At 51.9% G+C, this 19,259-nt stretch overlaps 1 protein-coding gene across 5 annotated transcripts in view; it reads left to right on the forward strand.

The window, feature by feature from the left end:
• Positions 1-19,259, forward strand: part of LOC119972818 (myelin basic protein) — a 187,608-nt gene that overhangs the window by 40,584 nt on the left and 127,765 nt on the right. For 4 of the 5 annotated variants that reach the window (XM_038810257.1, XM_038810259.1, XM_038810256.1 and 1 more), the window contains exon 2: positions 11,518-11,592. The exons of the other annotated variant lie outside the window; for it this stretch is intronic. In XM_038810257.1, the coding sequence (XP_038666185.1) occupies positions 11,533-11,592 (60 nt within the window). In that variant the 5' untranslated portion in view covers positions 11,518-11,532. The remainder of the gene's footprint in view (positions 1-11,517; positions 11,593-19,259) is intronic. 5 annotated transcript variants of the gene reach the window in all.

Genomic DNA, 19,259 nt, shown 5'->3' on the forward strand with positions numbered 1-19,259 from the left:
CCCCCCCCCCCCACCCCCCCCCCCCCCCCCCCCCCCCCCCCCCCCCCCCCCCCCCCCCCCCCCCCCCCCCCCCCCCCCCCCCCCCCCCCCCCCCCCCCCCCCCCCCCCCCCCCCCCCCCCCCCCCCCCCCCCCCCCCCCCCCCCCCCATACGAATGCCATGATAAGTTTGTCCAGCACTTTGAAAAGGGCTGGGGTTGTTGACCTTGGAGCAGAGAAGGCTGAGTGGCGATGGAGGGCGGGATTCTCTGCCCCGCCGCGCCACATTGTTGTCTCGACCCGCTGGCGGGATTCTCCGTTACGCCGGCCGCTCAATGGGGTTTCCCATTGTGGGGCAGCCCCACGCCGTTGGGAAACCCCCGGGCGCCGGCAAAACGGAGAATCCCGCCCAGGATGGATAGGAAGGAACTATTCACCGTAACGGAGGGGCCTATAACCAGGAGGCATAGATTTATTGGGGCAGGAGGTTTAGAGGGGAGGAAGGACAAACCTTTATGCCCAGAGGGTGCTGGGAATCTGGAACTCGCTGCCTGAAAGGGTGGTAGAGGCAGAGACCCTCACAACATTTAAGAAGTATTTAGATGAGCATTTGAAAAGCCAGAGCGCACAAGGCTACGGACCAAGTGCTTGGGCGGGGGGGGGGGGGGGGTCGCCGTTTTCTTTCCTGTAAATTCAATGCAATTCGTGACCCACCTCTGGTCCCGGAAGGCTGAGATAACTACCTTTTTTGTTCGATAAGGGAGCTGGGGAGAGGGAGCCAAGGTGGGCGCGTTAAGGTGAGGTACCCATCAAGCATGACCTAACTGACTGAGAGAACAGGCTTGAGGGATGATAACCACCTGTTGCTAACATGTTTCTCTGTATGAAGGGGGGATTAGATGGGGTACATGAGTGCGTATGTGTGTGCGCACATGTAGGTGTGCGTGTGCCGGTTGTTGGGTTTCTGCCTCCGTGCACGATCATTTTTGGTTCATTTCAAGGCAGACACCCCAGGAATAATCACACCCACTGAGTTCGACACGTCCAGTAAGGCGATTCATTTTGAAATGATCACCATTTCTCACCCAGGCAGTTGAGTACGATGAAAAGAACTGTAATGGAAGAAAAGATAGAAATCCACCAACAAAAAGCTCTGAAAACACCTCTGTGTTTCAATGGACAAGCAAAATATTCATTCCTTTTACTGTTGGGACAAGCTGGACAGGTAGCAGTGAGCTGATGCCTCACTGTTAGGACATACTGGAAGCTACAAGGAGCCTAGAATGCCCTTGGACGGGATTCTGCGTTGCCCAACGTCGAAATCGGGAATGGTGATCGGACGGAGAATAGCTCCCGACGCCGGGATCGTGGCAAGCACCGGATTGACGCCGGGTCGGGATGCTCCGCCCCTAAATAATTGAGATGTGCTCCAGTCACAACTGCGTTTGCATCTCATTATCAGGCCCACCCGCGATGTGCCGCCTCCGATGGGCCGAGTTCCCGACGGCACGGGCTACTTAAGGTGTGGTGTGGCGGCTGCGGAGAGAGAGGGCAGACGGACAGTGTCCATCACCGCCACACGTCACCGACAGTCACGCTGCTGGCCGGGAAGCTGATGCCAGGGCTGGGGGGAGTAGTGGTGGGCTGGCCAGGAGGTGGGCTGTGGGGTCAGGGTGGATGGGTAGGGCGGTCCAGCACAACCGACCCCATCTTTTCGGGCGCGATCGGTGCGTGTGTGTGGGGGGGGGGGGGGGGGGGGGGGGGGTGTAAGTGTATGCACAGCTGCAGCTTGTCAGCCCTGCGCGTATCCATCACGGACCCGGCGATTTCCCCCACCGTTTTCCGTGTGCTCCGCGGGTGTTTCACGTGGCGCCAGTGCGAGACCCTCACCGGTAGCGAAATCAGTGCGGGTGTGACGCCAGTTTTTCCATCGTGCATCCTCCGTTGGCATCAGCACTTAGACGCAGGAACGTAGGATCCAGCCCCTTATCAGTACCCCAGAGAATGATGCTGTTAATTTGCCGCTAAGTGCTAGGTTGTCTGTTAACCTCCATTCTCAAGGTGTCTCATTCCTATTTTATGGTTAATTGGACATTTCCCGAAGACTCCAAAACCTGTCGTGCTTTGGTTCTTGTTTCCTGATAAACGCTGAAGGCCACCCCTTCGGGGTCAGCATTGAACATCTTTCAATATTTCTATCTGTATCGCATTCTCCATTTGAGAGTGTGTCGGTCAGGGGTTGCACAAGAGGTCAGTACTGGAGGAGCTCAGGGACGTCAGTGGGTGGCGGGGCTGGAAGAGGGTTACAGAGAGAGGACTGAGGCCACGGAAGGATTTGAAAACAAGAGTGTGCACTTCAAAAGATGGCTTTGCCTGACTGGGAACCAATGTTGGGTCAGTGAGCACCGGATCGATTGGGGAACTTGACTTGCTGCCAGCTCTGGCCCAGGCAGCTGAGCTTTGGATGACCCCAGAGACGAGAGCATTAGAATAAAAACAGAAAATGCTGGGAAAACCCGGCAGGTCTGGCGGCATCTGTGGAGAGAGAAACAAGAGTTAATGTTTCAAGACCGTCGGCCTCTTCTTCAGAGTGGAAGAGGGGTAGAAATGTAATGGAACACACAGCATTGGAATAGTTGAATCTAGAGGCAGCAAAGACAATTATATACCATGTCACCATTAAATGCTCAAGGCACTTCACCAAGATGTTCGCACCATTTTACAGATAAGTGGATATTAGGAGTATTTGACCAGAGTTCTGGCCCCCTGCAGCATGTTTACCGGCAACTGGGGCATCAGTGACATCTTCCTGGTCCCGCCGCTGTCTATGGTGTTTTGAGCGGCTCATCCATCCCGTCGCCAAGGAACTTCCTACAGAGGGGCGCCTTTGGTGAGACTGAAAGATGCTGCCGGCGGTAAGGACCGCCCGTAATTGTAAAAGAGGAGAGGCAGAGAGATTTAGGAAAGGGAGTTCCCAGAGCTTGGAGCCTGGGCAGCTGAAGGGACCGCCACCAGTGGTGCTAGCAAAGAAAAATCAGGGATGTGCAAGAGAGGAGCGCAGAGATCTGAGATTGTAGGGCAGGGCAGAGGTAGGGAGAGGGTGTGAGAGCATGGAGGTCTGGGCAGAGGTAAGGAGGGTGTGAGAGCATGGAGGTCTGGGCAGAGGTAGGGAGGGTGAATGCATGGAGGTCCGGGCAGAGGTAGGGAGGGTGAGTGTATGGAGGTCTGGGCAGAGGTAAGGAGGGTGTGAGAGCATGGAGGTCTGGGCAGAGGTAGGGAGGGTGAATGCATGGAGGTCCGGGCAGAGGTAGGGAGGGTGAGTGTATGGAGGTCTGGGCAGAGGTAGGGAGGGTGAGTGCATGGAGGTCTGGGCAGAGGTAGGGAGGGTGAGTGCATGGAGGTCTTGGCAGAGGTAGGGAGGGTGAGTGCATGGAGGTCTTGGCAGAGGTAGGGAGAGGGTGTGAGTGCATGGAGGTCGGGGCAGAGGTAGGGAGGGTGAGTGTATGGAGGTCTTGGCAGAGGTAGGGAGGGTGAGTGTATGGAGGTCTGGGCAGAGGTAGGGAGAGGGTGTGAGAGCATGGAGGTCTGGGCAGAGGTAGGGAGGGTGAGTGCATGGAGGTCTGGGCAGAGGTAAGGAGGGTTTGAGAGCATGGAGGTCTGGGCAGAGGTAGGGAGGGTGAGTGCATGGAGGTCTGGGCAGAGGTAGGGTGGGTGTGAGTGCATGGAGGTCCGGGCAGAGGTAGGGAGGGTGTGAGAGCTTGGAGGTCCGGGCAGAGGTAGGGAGAGGGTGTGAGAGCATGGAGGTCTGGGCAGAGGTAAGGAGGGTGAGTGTATGGAGGTCTGGGCAGAGGTAGGGAGAGGGTGTGAGAGCATGGAGGTCTGGGCAGAGGTAGGGAGGATGAGTGCATGGAGGTCCGGGCAGAGGTAAGGAGGGTGTGAGAGCATGGAGGTCTGGGCAGAGGCAGGGAGGGTGAGTGCATGGAGGTCTGGGCAGAGGTAGGGTGGGTGTGAGTGCATGGAGGTCCGGGCAGAGGTAGGGTGGGTGTGAGAGCATGGAGGTCCGGGCAGAGCTAGGGAGGGTGAGTGCATGGAGGTCTGGGCAGAGGTAAGGAGGGTGTGAGAGCATGGAGGTACGGGCAGAGCTAGGGAGGGTGAGTGCATGGAGGTCTGGGCAGAAATAAGGAGGGTGTGAGAGCATGGAGGTCTGGGCAGAGGTAAGGAGGGTGTGAGAGCATGGAGGTCTGGGTAGAGGTAAAGAGGGTGTGAGAGCATGGAGGTCTGGACCCTGACGCCGGAGTGACTCACGCCACTCCATCCAGTCAGGACCCCCCGCTCCACCGGGTACGGGGGAATCCCGCCCCATAACTTTCTGCAATTTGCTCCAGTTAGGCAGATGATGTGCATTGTGTCTGCACTGACAGATCCACATTGGCTCCCAATCCAGTCAAGTACCTTTTACTTTAAAATGTGCATCCTCCATGCTCTCACACCCTCCTTACCTCTGCCCGGACCTCCATGCTCTCACACCCTCCCTACCTCTGCCCGGACCTCCATGCTCTCACACCCTCCTTACCTCTGCCCAGACCTCCATGCTCTCACACCCTCCTTACCTCTGCCCGGACCTCCATGCTCTCACACCCTCCTTACCTCTGCCCGGACCTCCATGCTCTCACACCCTCCTTACCTCTGCCCGGACCTCCATGCACTCATCCTCCCTACCTCTGCCCAGACCTCCATGCTCTCACACCCTCTCCCTACCTCTGCCCAGACCTCCATACACTCACCCTCCTACCTCTGCCCAGACCTCCATGCTCTCACACCCTCCCTACCACTGCCCGGACCTCCATGCACTCACACCCTCCCTACCTCTGCCCGGACCTCCATGCTCTCACACCCTCCTTACCTCTGCTCGGACCTCCATGCTCTCACACCCTCCCTACCTCTGCCCGGACCTCCATGCTCTCACACCCTCCCTACCACTGCCCGGACCTCCATGCACTCACACCCTCCCTACCTCTGCCCGGACCTCCATTCTCTCACACCCTCCCTTCCACTGCCCGGACCTCCATGCTCTCACACCCTCCCTATCTCTGCCCAGACCTCCATACCACTGACCGGACCTCCATGCTTTCACACCTTCCCTACCTCTGCCCAGACCTCCATGCACTCACCCTCCCTACCTCTGCCCGGACCTCCATGCTCTCACACCCTCCTTACCTCTACCCAGACCTCCATGCTCTCACACCCTCCCTACCTCTGCCCGGACCTCCATGCTCTCACACCCTCCCTACCTCTGCCCAGACCTCCATGCTCTCACACCCTCCCTACCTCTGCCCAGACCTCCATGCTCTCACACCCTCCCTACCTCTGCCCGGACCTCCATGCTCTCACACCCTCCCTACCTCTGCCCAGACCTCCATGCTCTCACACCCTCCCTACCTCTGCCCGGAACTCCATGCTCTCACACCCTCCCTACCTCTGCCCGGACCTCCATGCTCTCACACCCTCCTTACCTCTGCCCAGACCTCCATGCTCTCACACCCTCCTTACCTCTGCCCGGACCTCCATGCTCTCACACCCTCCTTACCTCTACCCAGACCTCCATGCTCTCACACCCTCCCTACTTCTGCCCAGACCTCCATGCTCTCACACCCTCCTTACCTCTACCCAGACCTCCATGCTCTCACACCCTCCTTACCTCTACCCAGACCTCCATGCTCTCACACCCTCCTTACCTCTGCCCAGACCTCCATGCTCTCACACCCTCCTTACCTCTGCCCAGACCTCCATGCTCTCGATTGCCGCCCCGTCGGCTGGCGGGATAGGGGCTTGGCACCATGCCAACCGGTGCCGAATGGCCTCCGCCGGCCAGCGCGAGTCGGCGCATGTGCGGGAGCGCCAGCGCGTGCTGGTGTCATCCCCGTGCATGCGCACATGGAGTTACGTCCGCACCGGGAACGGCGGATGACCACGGCCTCCGGTGCGGAAGGATAGAGTGCCCCCACGGCACAGGCCTGCCCGCGGATTGGTGGGACCCACCACGGGACAGGCCACTGTAGGGGCCTCTCCGGGGCCAGATCACCCCGCGACTCCCCAGGAACCCCGGAGCCCGCCCGCGCCGCCCGGTCCCGCCGGTAAGGGGCCAACTCCAATTTACGGCGGTTGGACCGGAATAGAACGGGCGGGACTTCGGCCCATCGCGGGCCGGAGAATCCGGACAGCCCCGGCACCTATTGAGTCGCGCCGGACTCCGCCATTCTCCGAGGCGAGCGGCGTGACTCACGCCACGCTGGTTTTTGGGGGGCCGGAGCATTGGGAGGACAGCGGGGGCGGGATTCACGCCGACCCCTGGCGATTCTCCCACCCGGCGGGGGCGTCGGAGAATCCCGCCCAATATCTTTGCCTCATTCCAGTGGTCAAGTTTATCTCTGGAGTATTGCCTGCAATCTTACATATAATGAAAAGATTGTCCAATCTCGTCATACAGAAAAGAGGATTTAGTTGGCATCAGGAACGTCTGCATGTGTGGGATAACTGGGAACAATTTAATACTTGTCCTTTGGGAACTGAGCTTGTTTTCCTGGGCACCTTGGCTTCTGGGAGTAGCCAAAAATATTGGATTTATTCACCTTGTGCAAGGTTTTAGTTTGATGAAGGGATGATGTCGGCAGGAGCCATGGTCAGCTCTATAAAAGAGGGGCAAATCTTTACTCCAGAACCAAACTCTACGGACATCCTTTAATGTGAAGCTATGCCACAGCTGGCATGTACACTGCTACTCTGACTTCAATTAAATGCACACTTTCAAATTGGTTTTCAATAATTTTCTTACGACATCATGTAACTGTGCCAGGCCATATCCGGAACTCGAGTGATATTTCTGGTGGATTTTCTTCCTTCTGTATTGTGTGCAAAACAAAAAGTAGTTTTAAGATATTTGTATTTATATTGGTAAACAATTAGAAATAAGCGGCGGGATTCTCCGCCGGCATAATTCTCCGTTTTGCTGGCGCCCGGGGGTTTCCCGACGGCGTGGGGCTGCCCCACAATGGGAAACCCCATTGACCGGCCGGCGTAACGGAGAATCACGCTGGCGGGCTGGGGCAGAAATGTAGCGGGGCGGAGAATCCAGCCCAAGGTATAGTTCGAGGTGCGTTTAATGTTTCTGTGCCTGGAAGGGAAAACCTATGGGGAAGAATCAGCGGATTTAAACATGGGTCTGCTGTCTGCTTCCAAGAATCACCCTGCTATCCAACGGAACTTTTCCGTGCTTTTTGTCCTTGGAGATCCTCTCCGTCGACGCCACACTTCCTTCCCGCTGACGAGCTGATCCCGCCAAGAAGAAATGCTCTTCGGAGATTGGGGTACCATTTTGATCGGCAGCCTCGATTTTGCCCCCTTTGCTTTCAACCAACCCCCCCCCCCCCCCCCCCCCCCCCCCAAAAATTCCTGTCGAGGGCCCTGGGAACCCTCCAAGGCCCAACCCTGCCAGTGCCTCTGGAACCCTGGCAGTGCCACTTGGGCACCTTGGCTATATCCGGATGTCACCGCAGTCCCGGGCGTGTCCAATGGCCTGCAAGAACCCAACCCCCCCCCCCCCCCCCCCAGGTGCTGTGTGGCTCATTTAAATATGCAGATCTGGATCTCGTCCTTGCTGGGTGAGATCCAGATCATGCCGGGCGAAGCACGTTTGGGGGCCTGTAACCCGCCCAGTGCGTGCAATTCACCCTTTGTGCCTTGATCCATGCCGGTCTCAACGGGGTTCCCTGAACTGCACCTGTAATTAGATTCATGCTGGACAAAGGTGTATGTGTGGGGGTTGCTTCAATTCTAATTCGGTTTCTATTGTGCTTAGAGAGGGCAATGGTGTGAAAAATAAATACAAGGTATAAGCATGTGGCCATTGCTCAGCAACTGGAGACCCTTATAATGTAAAAAGCACTTGAGCATTAGTTTAGGTAATTTGAGAGCCGTTAGAGATGGCATCTCGGGGAGTGAATATCTCACAACTCTGCCAGAAGAAAGGATGGGAGCTGCAAAGTACAAGTTACAGTCCAGATAACCAAGGAATTGGGACAGAGAGAATGTTTTAACAAGTCTGGGGTTACGTGAATAGAGACCAAGATATTGTTCAGAAGAATTCAAGGAAGAGTAAACAAGGTGTTCTGAGAGTCAGTGAGACAGCAGACTTTAGAGATAGCTGAAACGTTTAAGATCATTTCAATACCATCTGGGAAATGAGATTTAAAGCAATTGTGAGCAGTTTGCACAGTAGTCCAGACAAATAAATCTTGAAGGTGTTGGTGTGAAATCCTAGACTGGATTTACTGTTAAAAGTAGAGCTGAAGCTTTGTTTGGAAGTGTCATTTGTAAAACCTGGACTGGATTTTGTATTGCAAACCGCCAAGGGAAAGCATTATTATGAGGGAAGAATTTAAAGCGGATTTTTGGGAGTGGAGTTTGCAAACTCTCACATGGCAATCATCTGGGGCAATTCTGAGGAGAAAACCAGAGACACTAACTTGGGTCCAGAGCGGAGTGTATGTATTTGCCCACAGTCACCGTGTGTGCTTAACAGGGACTTTGTGTTAATGAGACCATTGTAGATTAAGATGTACCTTGTAAGCCATGTTAATCTTTAAATCTGTGTGTGTTTGTGAAGCTAAGGGGGGGTAAATGGAGTACTGTATAATAATCCAACTGTTCATTTTTAATGAATGTCTTTTTCTTGTTGTTAAAACTAATCAGCAGTCCTATGCCTCTGTTCCTCCATGTTTTATTAAAAAAAAATAAAGTTACAGGGCACGATTCTCCGCTCCCCACGACGCCTGGGAGAATAGCGAGAGGGCCTCCCGACATGTTTTACGACCCCCCACTATTCTCCCCTCCCCACGCTCGCCCCGCTCCCCGAATTGCCGCTCGCTGTTTTTCACGGCGAACGGCGATTCTCCGAGGCCGAGTGGCCGGCCATTTACGATCTATTCACGACGGCGGCAACCACACCTGGTCTCCACCGTCGTGAAACGGGTGCCAGAAGCCCGTTTGGGGCTTCTAGCCGCCCGATTGGCACGGCAGTACCTCGGCCGTGCTCCGGAGGGCAAAGGCCCGCGATCGGTGCCCACCGATCGTCGGGCCTGCGTCCAAAACGGACAGACTATTTTCCCTCCGCCACCCCGCAAAATCAAGAGGCCACGTCTTGCGGGGCGGCTGAGGGAAAAGACAGCACCCGCGCATGCGCGGGTTGGCGCTATCCAACCTGCGCATGCGCGGCTGACGTCATTAGGCGCGTCAGCCGCCAAGACCCCCGGGGCCCCGCTCCTAGCCCCGATGGGGGGGGGGGGAAGAATCGGGTCCCGGGAGGGGGCGCGGAGGCTGCCGCGGGTGACGGCCTCTTCCACGGCAGCCTTCCCGATTCTCCGCCGTTGCGGAGAATCGCGCCCACAGTCTTTTGAACTGGAGTTCCATTTTGGAATCTTCCCGTCCAGTTATAACATCAACTGGGATTGTAACAGAATGGAGCAAACATGTTAAAAGGGGAATTAATCGCCAAGGTATATTACTCACTCCACAAACTTTTTCTTGTTTGGTCATGGGTCCTTAACCACGTGCGGAAGTCTCATAGCAGGGACTCTGTGTTTCAGGACTGAGATGAGCAGTTTCTTCACTGAAACAAAGTCTTTTAGGATTCTTTGCAAGCTGTGGGTGCTCAGCGTTGAGCACATTCAAGACCGGTTTTGTCAGTTGTACCTTGTGGCTGAGTGTCAGATTTTGTCTGATAAAGCCCCCAGGGATGCTTAATGTTAACAGTGCCATATAAATGCAAGTTGTTGTTGCCACACATAATGGCAGTTGCAGCAAAATGACACAGCGGATTACGAGACTTGAGGATTAGGAGATTTGAGAATGCATGTGTGCAAATGTTTGGCAAGTTGATAAAGAAAGTTGTTAAAATATGCAGAAGGTTTGTGGCTTCAATTGTGGCAAGTAAATTTCACATTTATACAGCGCCGGTTAGGCCTCCACTAGAGTACGGCCTTCAGTTCTGGGAGCCACAACGGAAGGATACCAAGGCTGTTGGGGGGGATTCGGGGCAGACGTGCGTGGACGGTCCCAGGGACGAGGGACTTGGGATTTATGGAGAGACGGGAAAAGCTGGCGTTGCTCTCCTCCGAGCAGAGAGGTCAAGGGGCGATTGAAGAGGGATGTTCACAATCGCGGATGCTTTTGATGGAGTGTAAAGGGAAAAAAGCAGTTTTTTTTTTCTAGTGGGAGACGGGTTGGTAACCAGAGGATAGCTTAATGTAATTGGGGAAAGAAGATTTAAACGAAAAGGTGGTCTATAAATGAGAGTTGATGTTGTAGTGTTTCGAAAGTGCACTTCCTCTGTCTGCATTGAGACTAACAAACATTTATTAGACATCTGTCTTTCCCAAGAGAATAAAACAGCCCCCTTTTCTATTTGACTGTGGTCCTAGGCATTATTTTCTTCCCCTTTTACTTGACTGCTTCTGAAAGCCTTTGCTGTTTGCTGGTAGCTTCTAATATCACACTTAACCATACTAGTCTCTCTTCTTACTTCTCACATCTGTCGGTTTCATTCCGTCACTTGCCCCATTGCTGTTAAATCCAGATACATATCTTGAATGCAGTGTTGCAATGTTTAATGGTGTTTTTCATTACCTCTTTCTGCTTGTAGCACGATTGTCTTCAAACCAGTGGAAATACAGAGTTAACATTTTGGGCTTAAATGGACTCTTCGACAGAACTTCTGTAGAAGGCTCATTTATGACTTGAAACATTAACTTTGTGTCTCTCTATCTCTCTCCACAGATGCTGCCAGACCAGCTGGGTTCATCCCAAATGTTCTGTTTTCACTTCTGATTTCTAACATCCGCAGTATTTTGCTTTTACATGTTCTCAAACCTATTGTTGCCACACTTTAAAAAAAAAAAAATCCACGGAGCAAGATTGGCAATTTTGCGTGGATCCCTGGAGGTTATGTCACATGATCCTCCCTATCCAACCACCGCCATCCCACATGCCCTCACCCCACTCCATGCAGCTGCGCTCGACCCCACCATCTTATGGCCACATGGAAATGAGCCGCCTGTCTATTACCTGATGGACAGACAAGATTCACCTCATTAAATAGACTTCTCTCTTTTTTTTTGTCCTCCAACTCTAACACCTGGTGTTTGAAGGACTATCCTGGAACATGAGCAGGGTCCATGAACAGGAAATTGGCATTGACTTTGGGCGGCCATTTTGCCATTGCCTAGTTTGCAGCCGTGTCCAAGATGGACCTCGATCCCCCGCTGCAGTATTTAATGTCTGAATCAAGACACTGCATTTTGGAATTTGAAACCATGATACCAAACGATCCTCCAGGTGTATGTGTTTCACATTGATCCAGGAGGCAGATTTGAGGGGTTTTTTTTCTATTTGGTTGCTGCCATTTCTAACACATCTAACAGAACCTTGCATGTCCTCTATCTTATTTTCCATATCAAATAACCTGCTCTATTTCTTTCCTTTCACAGCTCCCAAGGGTCAGCATGGGCAATCTATCTGGTAAACATGACTATCATCAGTCTGCTACTGACCAGTCTGCCAAAGTAAGGAAACGTGCTTGATGCATTCATGTGACTTTTTTTTTGAAGTGTGTGCACATAAGGGATCTCTGGTTTTAAAATTAGATACTGGGTTGGGGGGGGGGGGGGGGGTTGTGGGTGTGTGTGTGTGTGTGTGTGTGTGTGTGGGGGGGGGGGGATGTGTGTGGGGGGAGGGGTGGCGGGATCAGGATATTGAACTTGATGATCAGCCATGATATAATGAATGGCGGAGCAGGCTCGAAGGGCTGAATGGCCTCCTCCTGCTTCTATTTTCCATGTTTCTATGTTTCCATACTGCGTGTCAGGTCACTTAATATGGGGCAGGATATTGATTCAATAGTATTAATCTGGTTAAGAAGCAACTTGCATTTATATATTCACAAGCTTCGAATGGCTATCAAGTGCTTTGGGACAATGAAGTACTTTTGAAGTGCCGTGACAGTTGTAATAAAATAATAATAATAATAACATGTGAAGCACGGCAGCTCAACTCTACGCGGCAAGCTCTCACCGACCACCGTACGATCGTGTTCATAAGATTTACTTTATTTTTGGTTGAGGGATACATATTGGTCAGGGCACCGGCGAGAACTCCCCTGCTCCTCTTTCCAAACAGTGGCCAAGCGATCTTGTCACTTCTGCCCGAGAGAGCGGATTCTCTCTGTACAGCGCAGACCAGTCTGCCGAAGCCTCGGCAGTGGGACTAGGGCCACAAAATCATCTTCTGAGCTCTTGAGACGCCGAGAGCTACCCAACCAGCCACCTCGATTGTTGCGGAGTGTGCCTTACCAGGCCAGACTGCTCCCAATTATTTGGTTGCCACAGGATTTCCAAAGCCTCTTTATTTGGAGCTGTCGGTCTGATTCATAAAAGAGGCCTGTGGTTATAGTGCTAGCTGACTTGTGAGATAAACAGGAAGCTATTGCACCAGCCTCCCCGCCCTGCCTTCTCCAAAGTTGCAACTCTTCTGCCTGCTGGAAATACAGCCTGATTATACTAGGCCGCTGCTCTGACCGACCACCCCCCCCCCCCCCCAAACCCCACCCTCACCTGTGTAATCAGAACGACCTTCACCTGAATATGAAGTAGGAGTTTCTCCTCGCCTAGGATTGACCACCAAGATACTGCTGTAAGCAAACCTCGGGAGAAAATCATATGTCTTTGGTATTTTCTTAAAACCATTTCCTGTGAAAACCTTTTTTTGTTTATTCTTCGGAAAAGACAATTAGAGGGGGAATGCAGTCCCAGGATCTGTTTGTTTTCCAGTTGGTGTGGAACGATGATTTACCCTGCGGTTGGGCATATTGAGAGCATCCATTAGTGGGAGCGTGTGGGGGGGGGGAGGGGGAGCTTATGAAAGCTGCTGGATTGTTTCCAGACACTGTTGGCAACCCTCAAGAGAAAAGCATGTTTGTTTTAATTTAATATTAATCTGAGCAGGTCATCAGGAGGTAACGAGCATAGCCAGGATGCCAGCATATCACATCCATCCCTGTTACCTTTGATCTCAGATACACTAATGGCGGAGTAATATTTTACAATTATTTCTGCTGGCTCAGTTAATATATTTTTTTCAAGTTGGCCAATTACTTGTTTTGAAAAACGATGACGATTTTTACAACAAAATTGAGGTAAATCTATTTTGTTTTTTTTTTAAAAAGTCCTGTCTCCCTCTCCCACTCCAGCACGGTGGCACAGTGGTTAGCACTGCTGCCTCACAGTGCCAGGGACCCGGGTTCAATTCCGGTCTCGGGGGACCGTCTGTGCAGAGTCTGCACGTTCTCACCGTGTCTGCGTGGGTTTCCTCCGGGTGCTCCGGTTTCCTTCCACAGTCCAAAGATGTGCAGGTCAGGTGGATTGGCCATGATCAACTGGGTTACGGGGATAGGATGGAGACGTGGGCTTAAGTAGGGTGCTCTTTCCAAGAGCCGGTGCAGACTCGATGGGTCGAATGGGCTCCTCCTGTACTGTAAATTCTATGATCAATGCACAGGTGTTACGGGGACAGGGCGGGGGTGTGGGTCTAGGTTGGGTGCTCTTTCGGGGGGTTCGGTGCAGGCTCGATGGGCCGAATGGCCTCCTTCTACGCTGCAGGGAATCCAAGATCAGATATAAATTCTACATCTTTTTGTAAACAATGACCCATGATGCTGGTCTTTATCAAGAACACCACGATGGCTATTGGTGGTGGTGATGGTAGTTGTGGGCACACGGGGTGGCTGACGGAGAGGTGGAAGAGTGTATTTGAATAATTTGAAAATTGGGAATGCATCCACGTCTTGACAAGTCATCACCCTGTTGATGTGTCCATGCTGGTCAAGAGCAGGGCGTACAAATGCTGTTTCTCTCGAGCCAGGAGGGCACTCCATTCATCTGCTTAGCCTTAATTTTCAAAAGGGAATATTACGCGTGTATAAATCAACTCTTTTGAAGGTGGCAATTCAAGTTGATAAAACTATTAAGAATGCATGGGATTCTTGACTTTATAGACAAGAATCATTGGGCTGGATTTTGAGCTTCCCTGCTGGTGGTACTGAAGGTGGGAAGGCATGTCAAAGCTTTTTTTTTTATAAATTTAGATTAGCCAATTATTTTTTCTAATTAAGGGGCAATTTAGCGTGGCCAATCCACCTACTCTGCACATTTTTGGGTTGTGGGGGCGAAACCCACGCAGACACGGGGAGAATGTGCAAACTCCACACGGACAGTGACCCAGAGCCGGGATCGAACCTGGGACCTCAGCGCCGTGAGGCGGTTATGCTAACCACTAGGCCACCGTGCTGCCCTTGGCATGTCAAAGCTAGCAGCTAGTTTGTCCACGGCTGCCCGTGGGTTAACTGGGGCCTGTAAATGGCCAATTACCAACAATGTGAAGGCCTCATCCCGTTGCTAAGGTTTAACCAAGCTGGCAGGTGGTAGGTTGCCTGCGTTGTCTGGTGTGGGCCCCACCTAAAGCGGCCTGTGATCAATTAGAGCCCCCTCCCCCCACACACACAAGTGTTATCCTCTCCCCCTCCGCCCTCCAGGTTACCCTCCTCTCCATGGTCTGTCAATCCTCCACCCAGCCCCACCCCTCGTGGAACCTGCCAACTTGGCACCTGGGGACAACCGTCTCAGCTGTTGGAGGCGGGATTCAGAGCAACCCGCCTCCTTGAGCCCTGAGCGCAGTACTGGCACTGACCACCCCTCTCGGTGGCACTGCCAGTACAGGAAAGCTGCCAGCCTCCTCTCCCTGAGGCGGGGCCTCTTGTTCCTGAAAGGCCAAAGCCCCCCCCCCCCCATCCCACCAGTCTGTTAGCAGCCAGTTGGGGCTGCTGTTCCTCTTCTCATGGGTAGGCACCTTGTGGGCCGGCCCCCCACCCTGACCTTTCAGCAGGGTCGGGGGGCGGGGAATATGGCGCCCTCTACCATCCAGCCCATAGAGTACAAGAGCAAGGAGGTTGTCGTGAACCTTTGTAGACGATTGGTTAGACCCTTGTGCCCAATTCGCAATCCCACACTTTATGAAGGATGCCAGGGGCCTTGAAGAGGGTCAAGAGGAGATCACTCAGAATGGTACCAGGGATGCAAAACGTCTGTTATGTGCAAAGAAGGGAGAATCTGTTCTCCTTAAGAGTAGAGAAAGAGGAGTTCTAATAGAGCTCTTCTTATGAAGGGCTTTGAGCAGTTGAGAAGAAACTATTTCCATACCCTGGGGGTGGAGGGGCTGTGGAATTGGGGGTGGGGGAGGGGGAGGTTGATAACCAGACGACAGCACTTTAAGATTGGCAGGGGTTGTGATGGTGGGATAGAATAAGGTACTGCCTGGAAAGGCTGGCAAAAGCAGATCCAATACATTCTAAAAAAGTAAAAAAGAGTTACAGGGAAAGGGGCTGATTGGATAGCTCTTTCAAAGTACTAGTACGGGGGTGATGGGCCAAATGGCCTCCCTTTTTCTGTGCTGCATGATTCTATTTACAATCCATTTAGCAAATGCAGAAGTTGTCGTGCTGTTTGTGGTAGTCTGGCTAGAGAGATCATATTACCGGAGAACCAGGCTGCCGTTGGTACAGTAGCCTCTCTGCCCATTGGCCCAGGCAAGTCATGTGCCTCTCTGCCAATTGGTTGTGGCTGGTCATGTGACTCCCCGCCGATTGGCTGAGAGGCTGGTAGCTCCGCCTACAAGGCAGGGTATAAGAGCTCGTGTTGGCTGGCAGTCGGCCTTTCTCTGCACGACCACTGCCGGGCTCACATCGAGCGTTTTAAAGCCTGTTGTTTGGAACTTCACTACGACTCGAGTCCAATTGATGGTGCATCACTGTTTACGTCCTTAAAAACGGCAGCCTGGACAGATGATATCCCGACAACACTGGCTCGTCCTGGTTCCTCCTACTTGCCTTCACGGAAGAGAATTATTTGCTTTGCTGTTAACACCGGGATAACAATGCCTCTTTTTTTAAAAAAAAATAGTTCCGCTTTCAAACACTCCAACTTAAAAATGAGAGCTTGAAACTTCAGGGGGTGATATCTGGTAGCACGAGGGAGTAGAGATCTTGAACTATCCCTCAAGGACCTGTGGGGGGGGGGGGGGGGGGGGGGGGGGGGGAGGATGGAGGCAGGAGGTGGCGGAAACAACAGATGGGTCTGGAGCAGCCGTAAATGACCGACAACAGAATCACTGCCCCTTGCTACTGTCTGTAAAACTGTCAGCAGCCAGTTATGCTGGGAAATGTCGCTTTAAAGGAGTGTTATTGCTGTGAAAGAGAATGGATGAGGACAGTATTTATCCTCACAAGGGACGTCGAGCACTGCAAACACTTGCAGAGGATTTTTAAAAGATATATAAAACAAAAAAAACAAATGAGGAACTTTTGATACCACCCCTTTAAATGAATGTGTGGGAGGCAATTAATTCTGTCAGTCTTTGCTGCAAAATCTGCTTTCATTTTTAAATGAAAGGGTTTTTAAAAAAATGTTTAATTGAACGGAAAAATCTACAGTTGATATTGTTCCGTCTAATCTCCTCTCGGGAAGTAATAACACATAAATTGTGAATTATGAGTTTCCTTGCGTGTGGGGCAAGACGTGTATGTGGAAGAGACCTGCCCTTCATAAATAAGCTGAAGATTGTTGTCATTTGTAGCACGTGTAAAATCCTTCCACCATCCACTTTATCTTTACGTGAGACTTGCATGATTTCAGTTTATTAAATGTCGAGTTGTTATTTCTTAATTGCCAAAGACGCCTGTGATTTGTTAAATAATTACCTCCTCCTGTGGGGATCCTGATTAACCTTCACGGTGCCTCAGCAGACATGCTCTGTTGAAAATCCCAGGGGCTGTTTTAGTTTGTGCGACCTGCAGGCATCTTCAAGATCATCTGTTAAAAACTCAGCGATCCACAAGGGAAAAACTGAATTATCGACAAGGGTGGCACGGTGGCGCAGTGGTTAGCACTGCTGCTTCACTGCGCCGAGGACCCGGGTTCGATCCTGGCCCCGGGTCACTGTCCGTGTGGAGTTTGCACATTCTCCCCATGTCTGCGTGGGCCTCGCCCCCACAACCCAAAGATCTGCAGGGTAGGTGGATTGGCCGCGCTAAATTACCCCTTAATTGGGAAAAAAAAAGAATTGGATACTCTAAATTGATGTTTTGAAAAACGAGCTATCAATTTCAGTCTTGAAATTTTAAGTGGAAAAAAAAAGGGTGGCACAGTGATTAGCACTGCTGCCTCACAGCGCCAGGGTCGCGGGTTCGATTCCGACCCCGGGAATCTGTCTGTGTGGAGTCTGCACATTCTCCCCGTGGTTGCGTGGGTTTCGTCTGGGTGCTCCAGTTTCCTCCCACAGTCCAAAGGTGTGCAGGTTAGGTGGATTGACCCTGATAAATTGCCCCTTAAGGTGCTGTTGCAAGAATAGGACGGGGGATTGGGCCTAGGTAGTGTGGTCGTTCAAATTGTCGGTGCAGACTTGATGGGCCGAATGGCCTCCTTGTGCACTGTAGTGATTTTTTTTAAATGCTTGAAATGGACAATTATTCAGCAGCTTTTGAGAAACCAAAGATGTTTTCAGATGTGACTCTTCAACAGTTCTGAAATCAAAGTAAGAAAAGAAAGACTTGCATTTATACAGCACAGCAAGCTGCCACAAGCAGCAGTGCAGTAACGACCAGATGATCTGTTACGATGGCGTTGATTTAAAAAACAAAATAAGAATGTTTATTGAGATTTTACATTTTATAAAATAACGCGATAAAGTTACAAAACAATGCAGCACCCAAAGCAAGGGAGGGGAAGACCCCCAGAAATTACTTAACCCACATGAGCACAGTATGGAACAGGAGAAGGACATCACAATTGGCTCAATACCATCATTGGACAGATCTAGATACCCACATCGCCCCACCAGAGATTGAGGGAGAAACAGAATTAGACCATGAGAATGTGACTGCGTTACATAATGGCACGCACTCTCTCGTGTCGCACAGCCCCGTAATCACGGGAGATCAGGATAGGATTCCCACGCCATGATGGGGTGCGCACCAACGTACATTCCCCTCAATTTCAGCAGCTCCAATGGCACCAATTACCATAAGACCATAAACTATAGGAGCAGAGTTAGGCCACTCGGTCCCTCGAGTCTGCTCCGCCATTCAATCATGGCTGATATTTTTCTCATCCCCATTCTCTTGCCTTCTCCCCATAACCCCTGATCTACTTATTAATCAAGAACCTGTCTATATCTGTCTTAAAGACACTCAGTGACTTGACTCCACAGCCTTTTGCGGCAAAGAGTTCCACAGATTCACCACCTCTCTGGCTGAAGAAATTCCTCCTCATCTCAGTTTTAAAGGATCATACCTTTAGTCTGAGGCTGTGGCCTCGGGTTCTAGTATCTCCTACTCCACGTCCACTCTATCCAGGTCTCTCAGTATCCTGTAAGTTTCAAGAAGATCCACCCCATCATCCTTTTAACTCTAACAAGTACAGACCCAAAGTCCCCAACCGTTCCTCATAAGACAAGCTCTTCACTCCAGGGATCATTCCTGTGAACCTCCTCTGGACCCTTTCCGAGGCCAGAACATCCTTCCTTAGATACAGGGCCCAAAACTGCTCACAATCCTCCAAATGGGGTCTAACCAGAGCCTTATACAGCCTCAGAAGTACATCCCTGGTCTTGTATAGCCCTCTCAACATGAATGCTAACACTACATTTGCCTTCCTAACTGCCGACTGAACCTGCACGTTAACCTTAAAAGAATCGTGAATGAGGACTCCCAATTCCCTTTGTGCTTCCCATCACAGCCCTCTCTTCCCGGATTCCAAACTTGGACCAATGTAAGAGCAAGGAATGGGCAGCACGGTAGCATGGTGGTTAGCATAAATGCTTCACAGCTCCAGGGTCCCAGGTTCGGTTCCCGGCTGGGTCACTGTCTGTGCGGAGTCTGCACATCCTCCCCGTGTGGCCGTGGGTTTCCTCCAGGTGCTCCGGTTTCCTCCCACAGTCCAAAGATGTGCGGGTTAGGTGGATTGGCCATGCTCAATTGCCCGTAGTGTCCTAAAAAGTAAGGTTAAGGGAGGGTGGGGTTGTTGGGTTACGGGTATAGGGTGGATACGTGGGTTTGAGTAGGGTGATCATTGCTCGGCACAACATCGAGGGCCGAAGGGCCTGTTCTGTGCTGTACTGTTCTATG

Source organism: Scyliorhinus canicula, chromosome 10 (assembly GCF_902713615.1).
Source record: "Scyliorhinus canicula chromosome 10, sScyCan1.1, whole genome shotgun sequence".
Taxonomy (NCBI): Eukaryota; Metazoa; Chordata; class Chondrichthyes; order Carcharhiniformes; family Scyliorhinidae; genus Scyliorhinus; species Scyliorhinus canicula.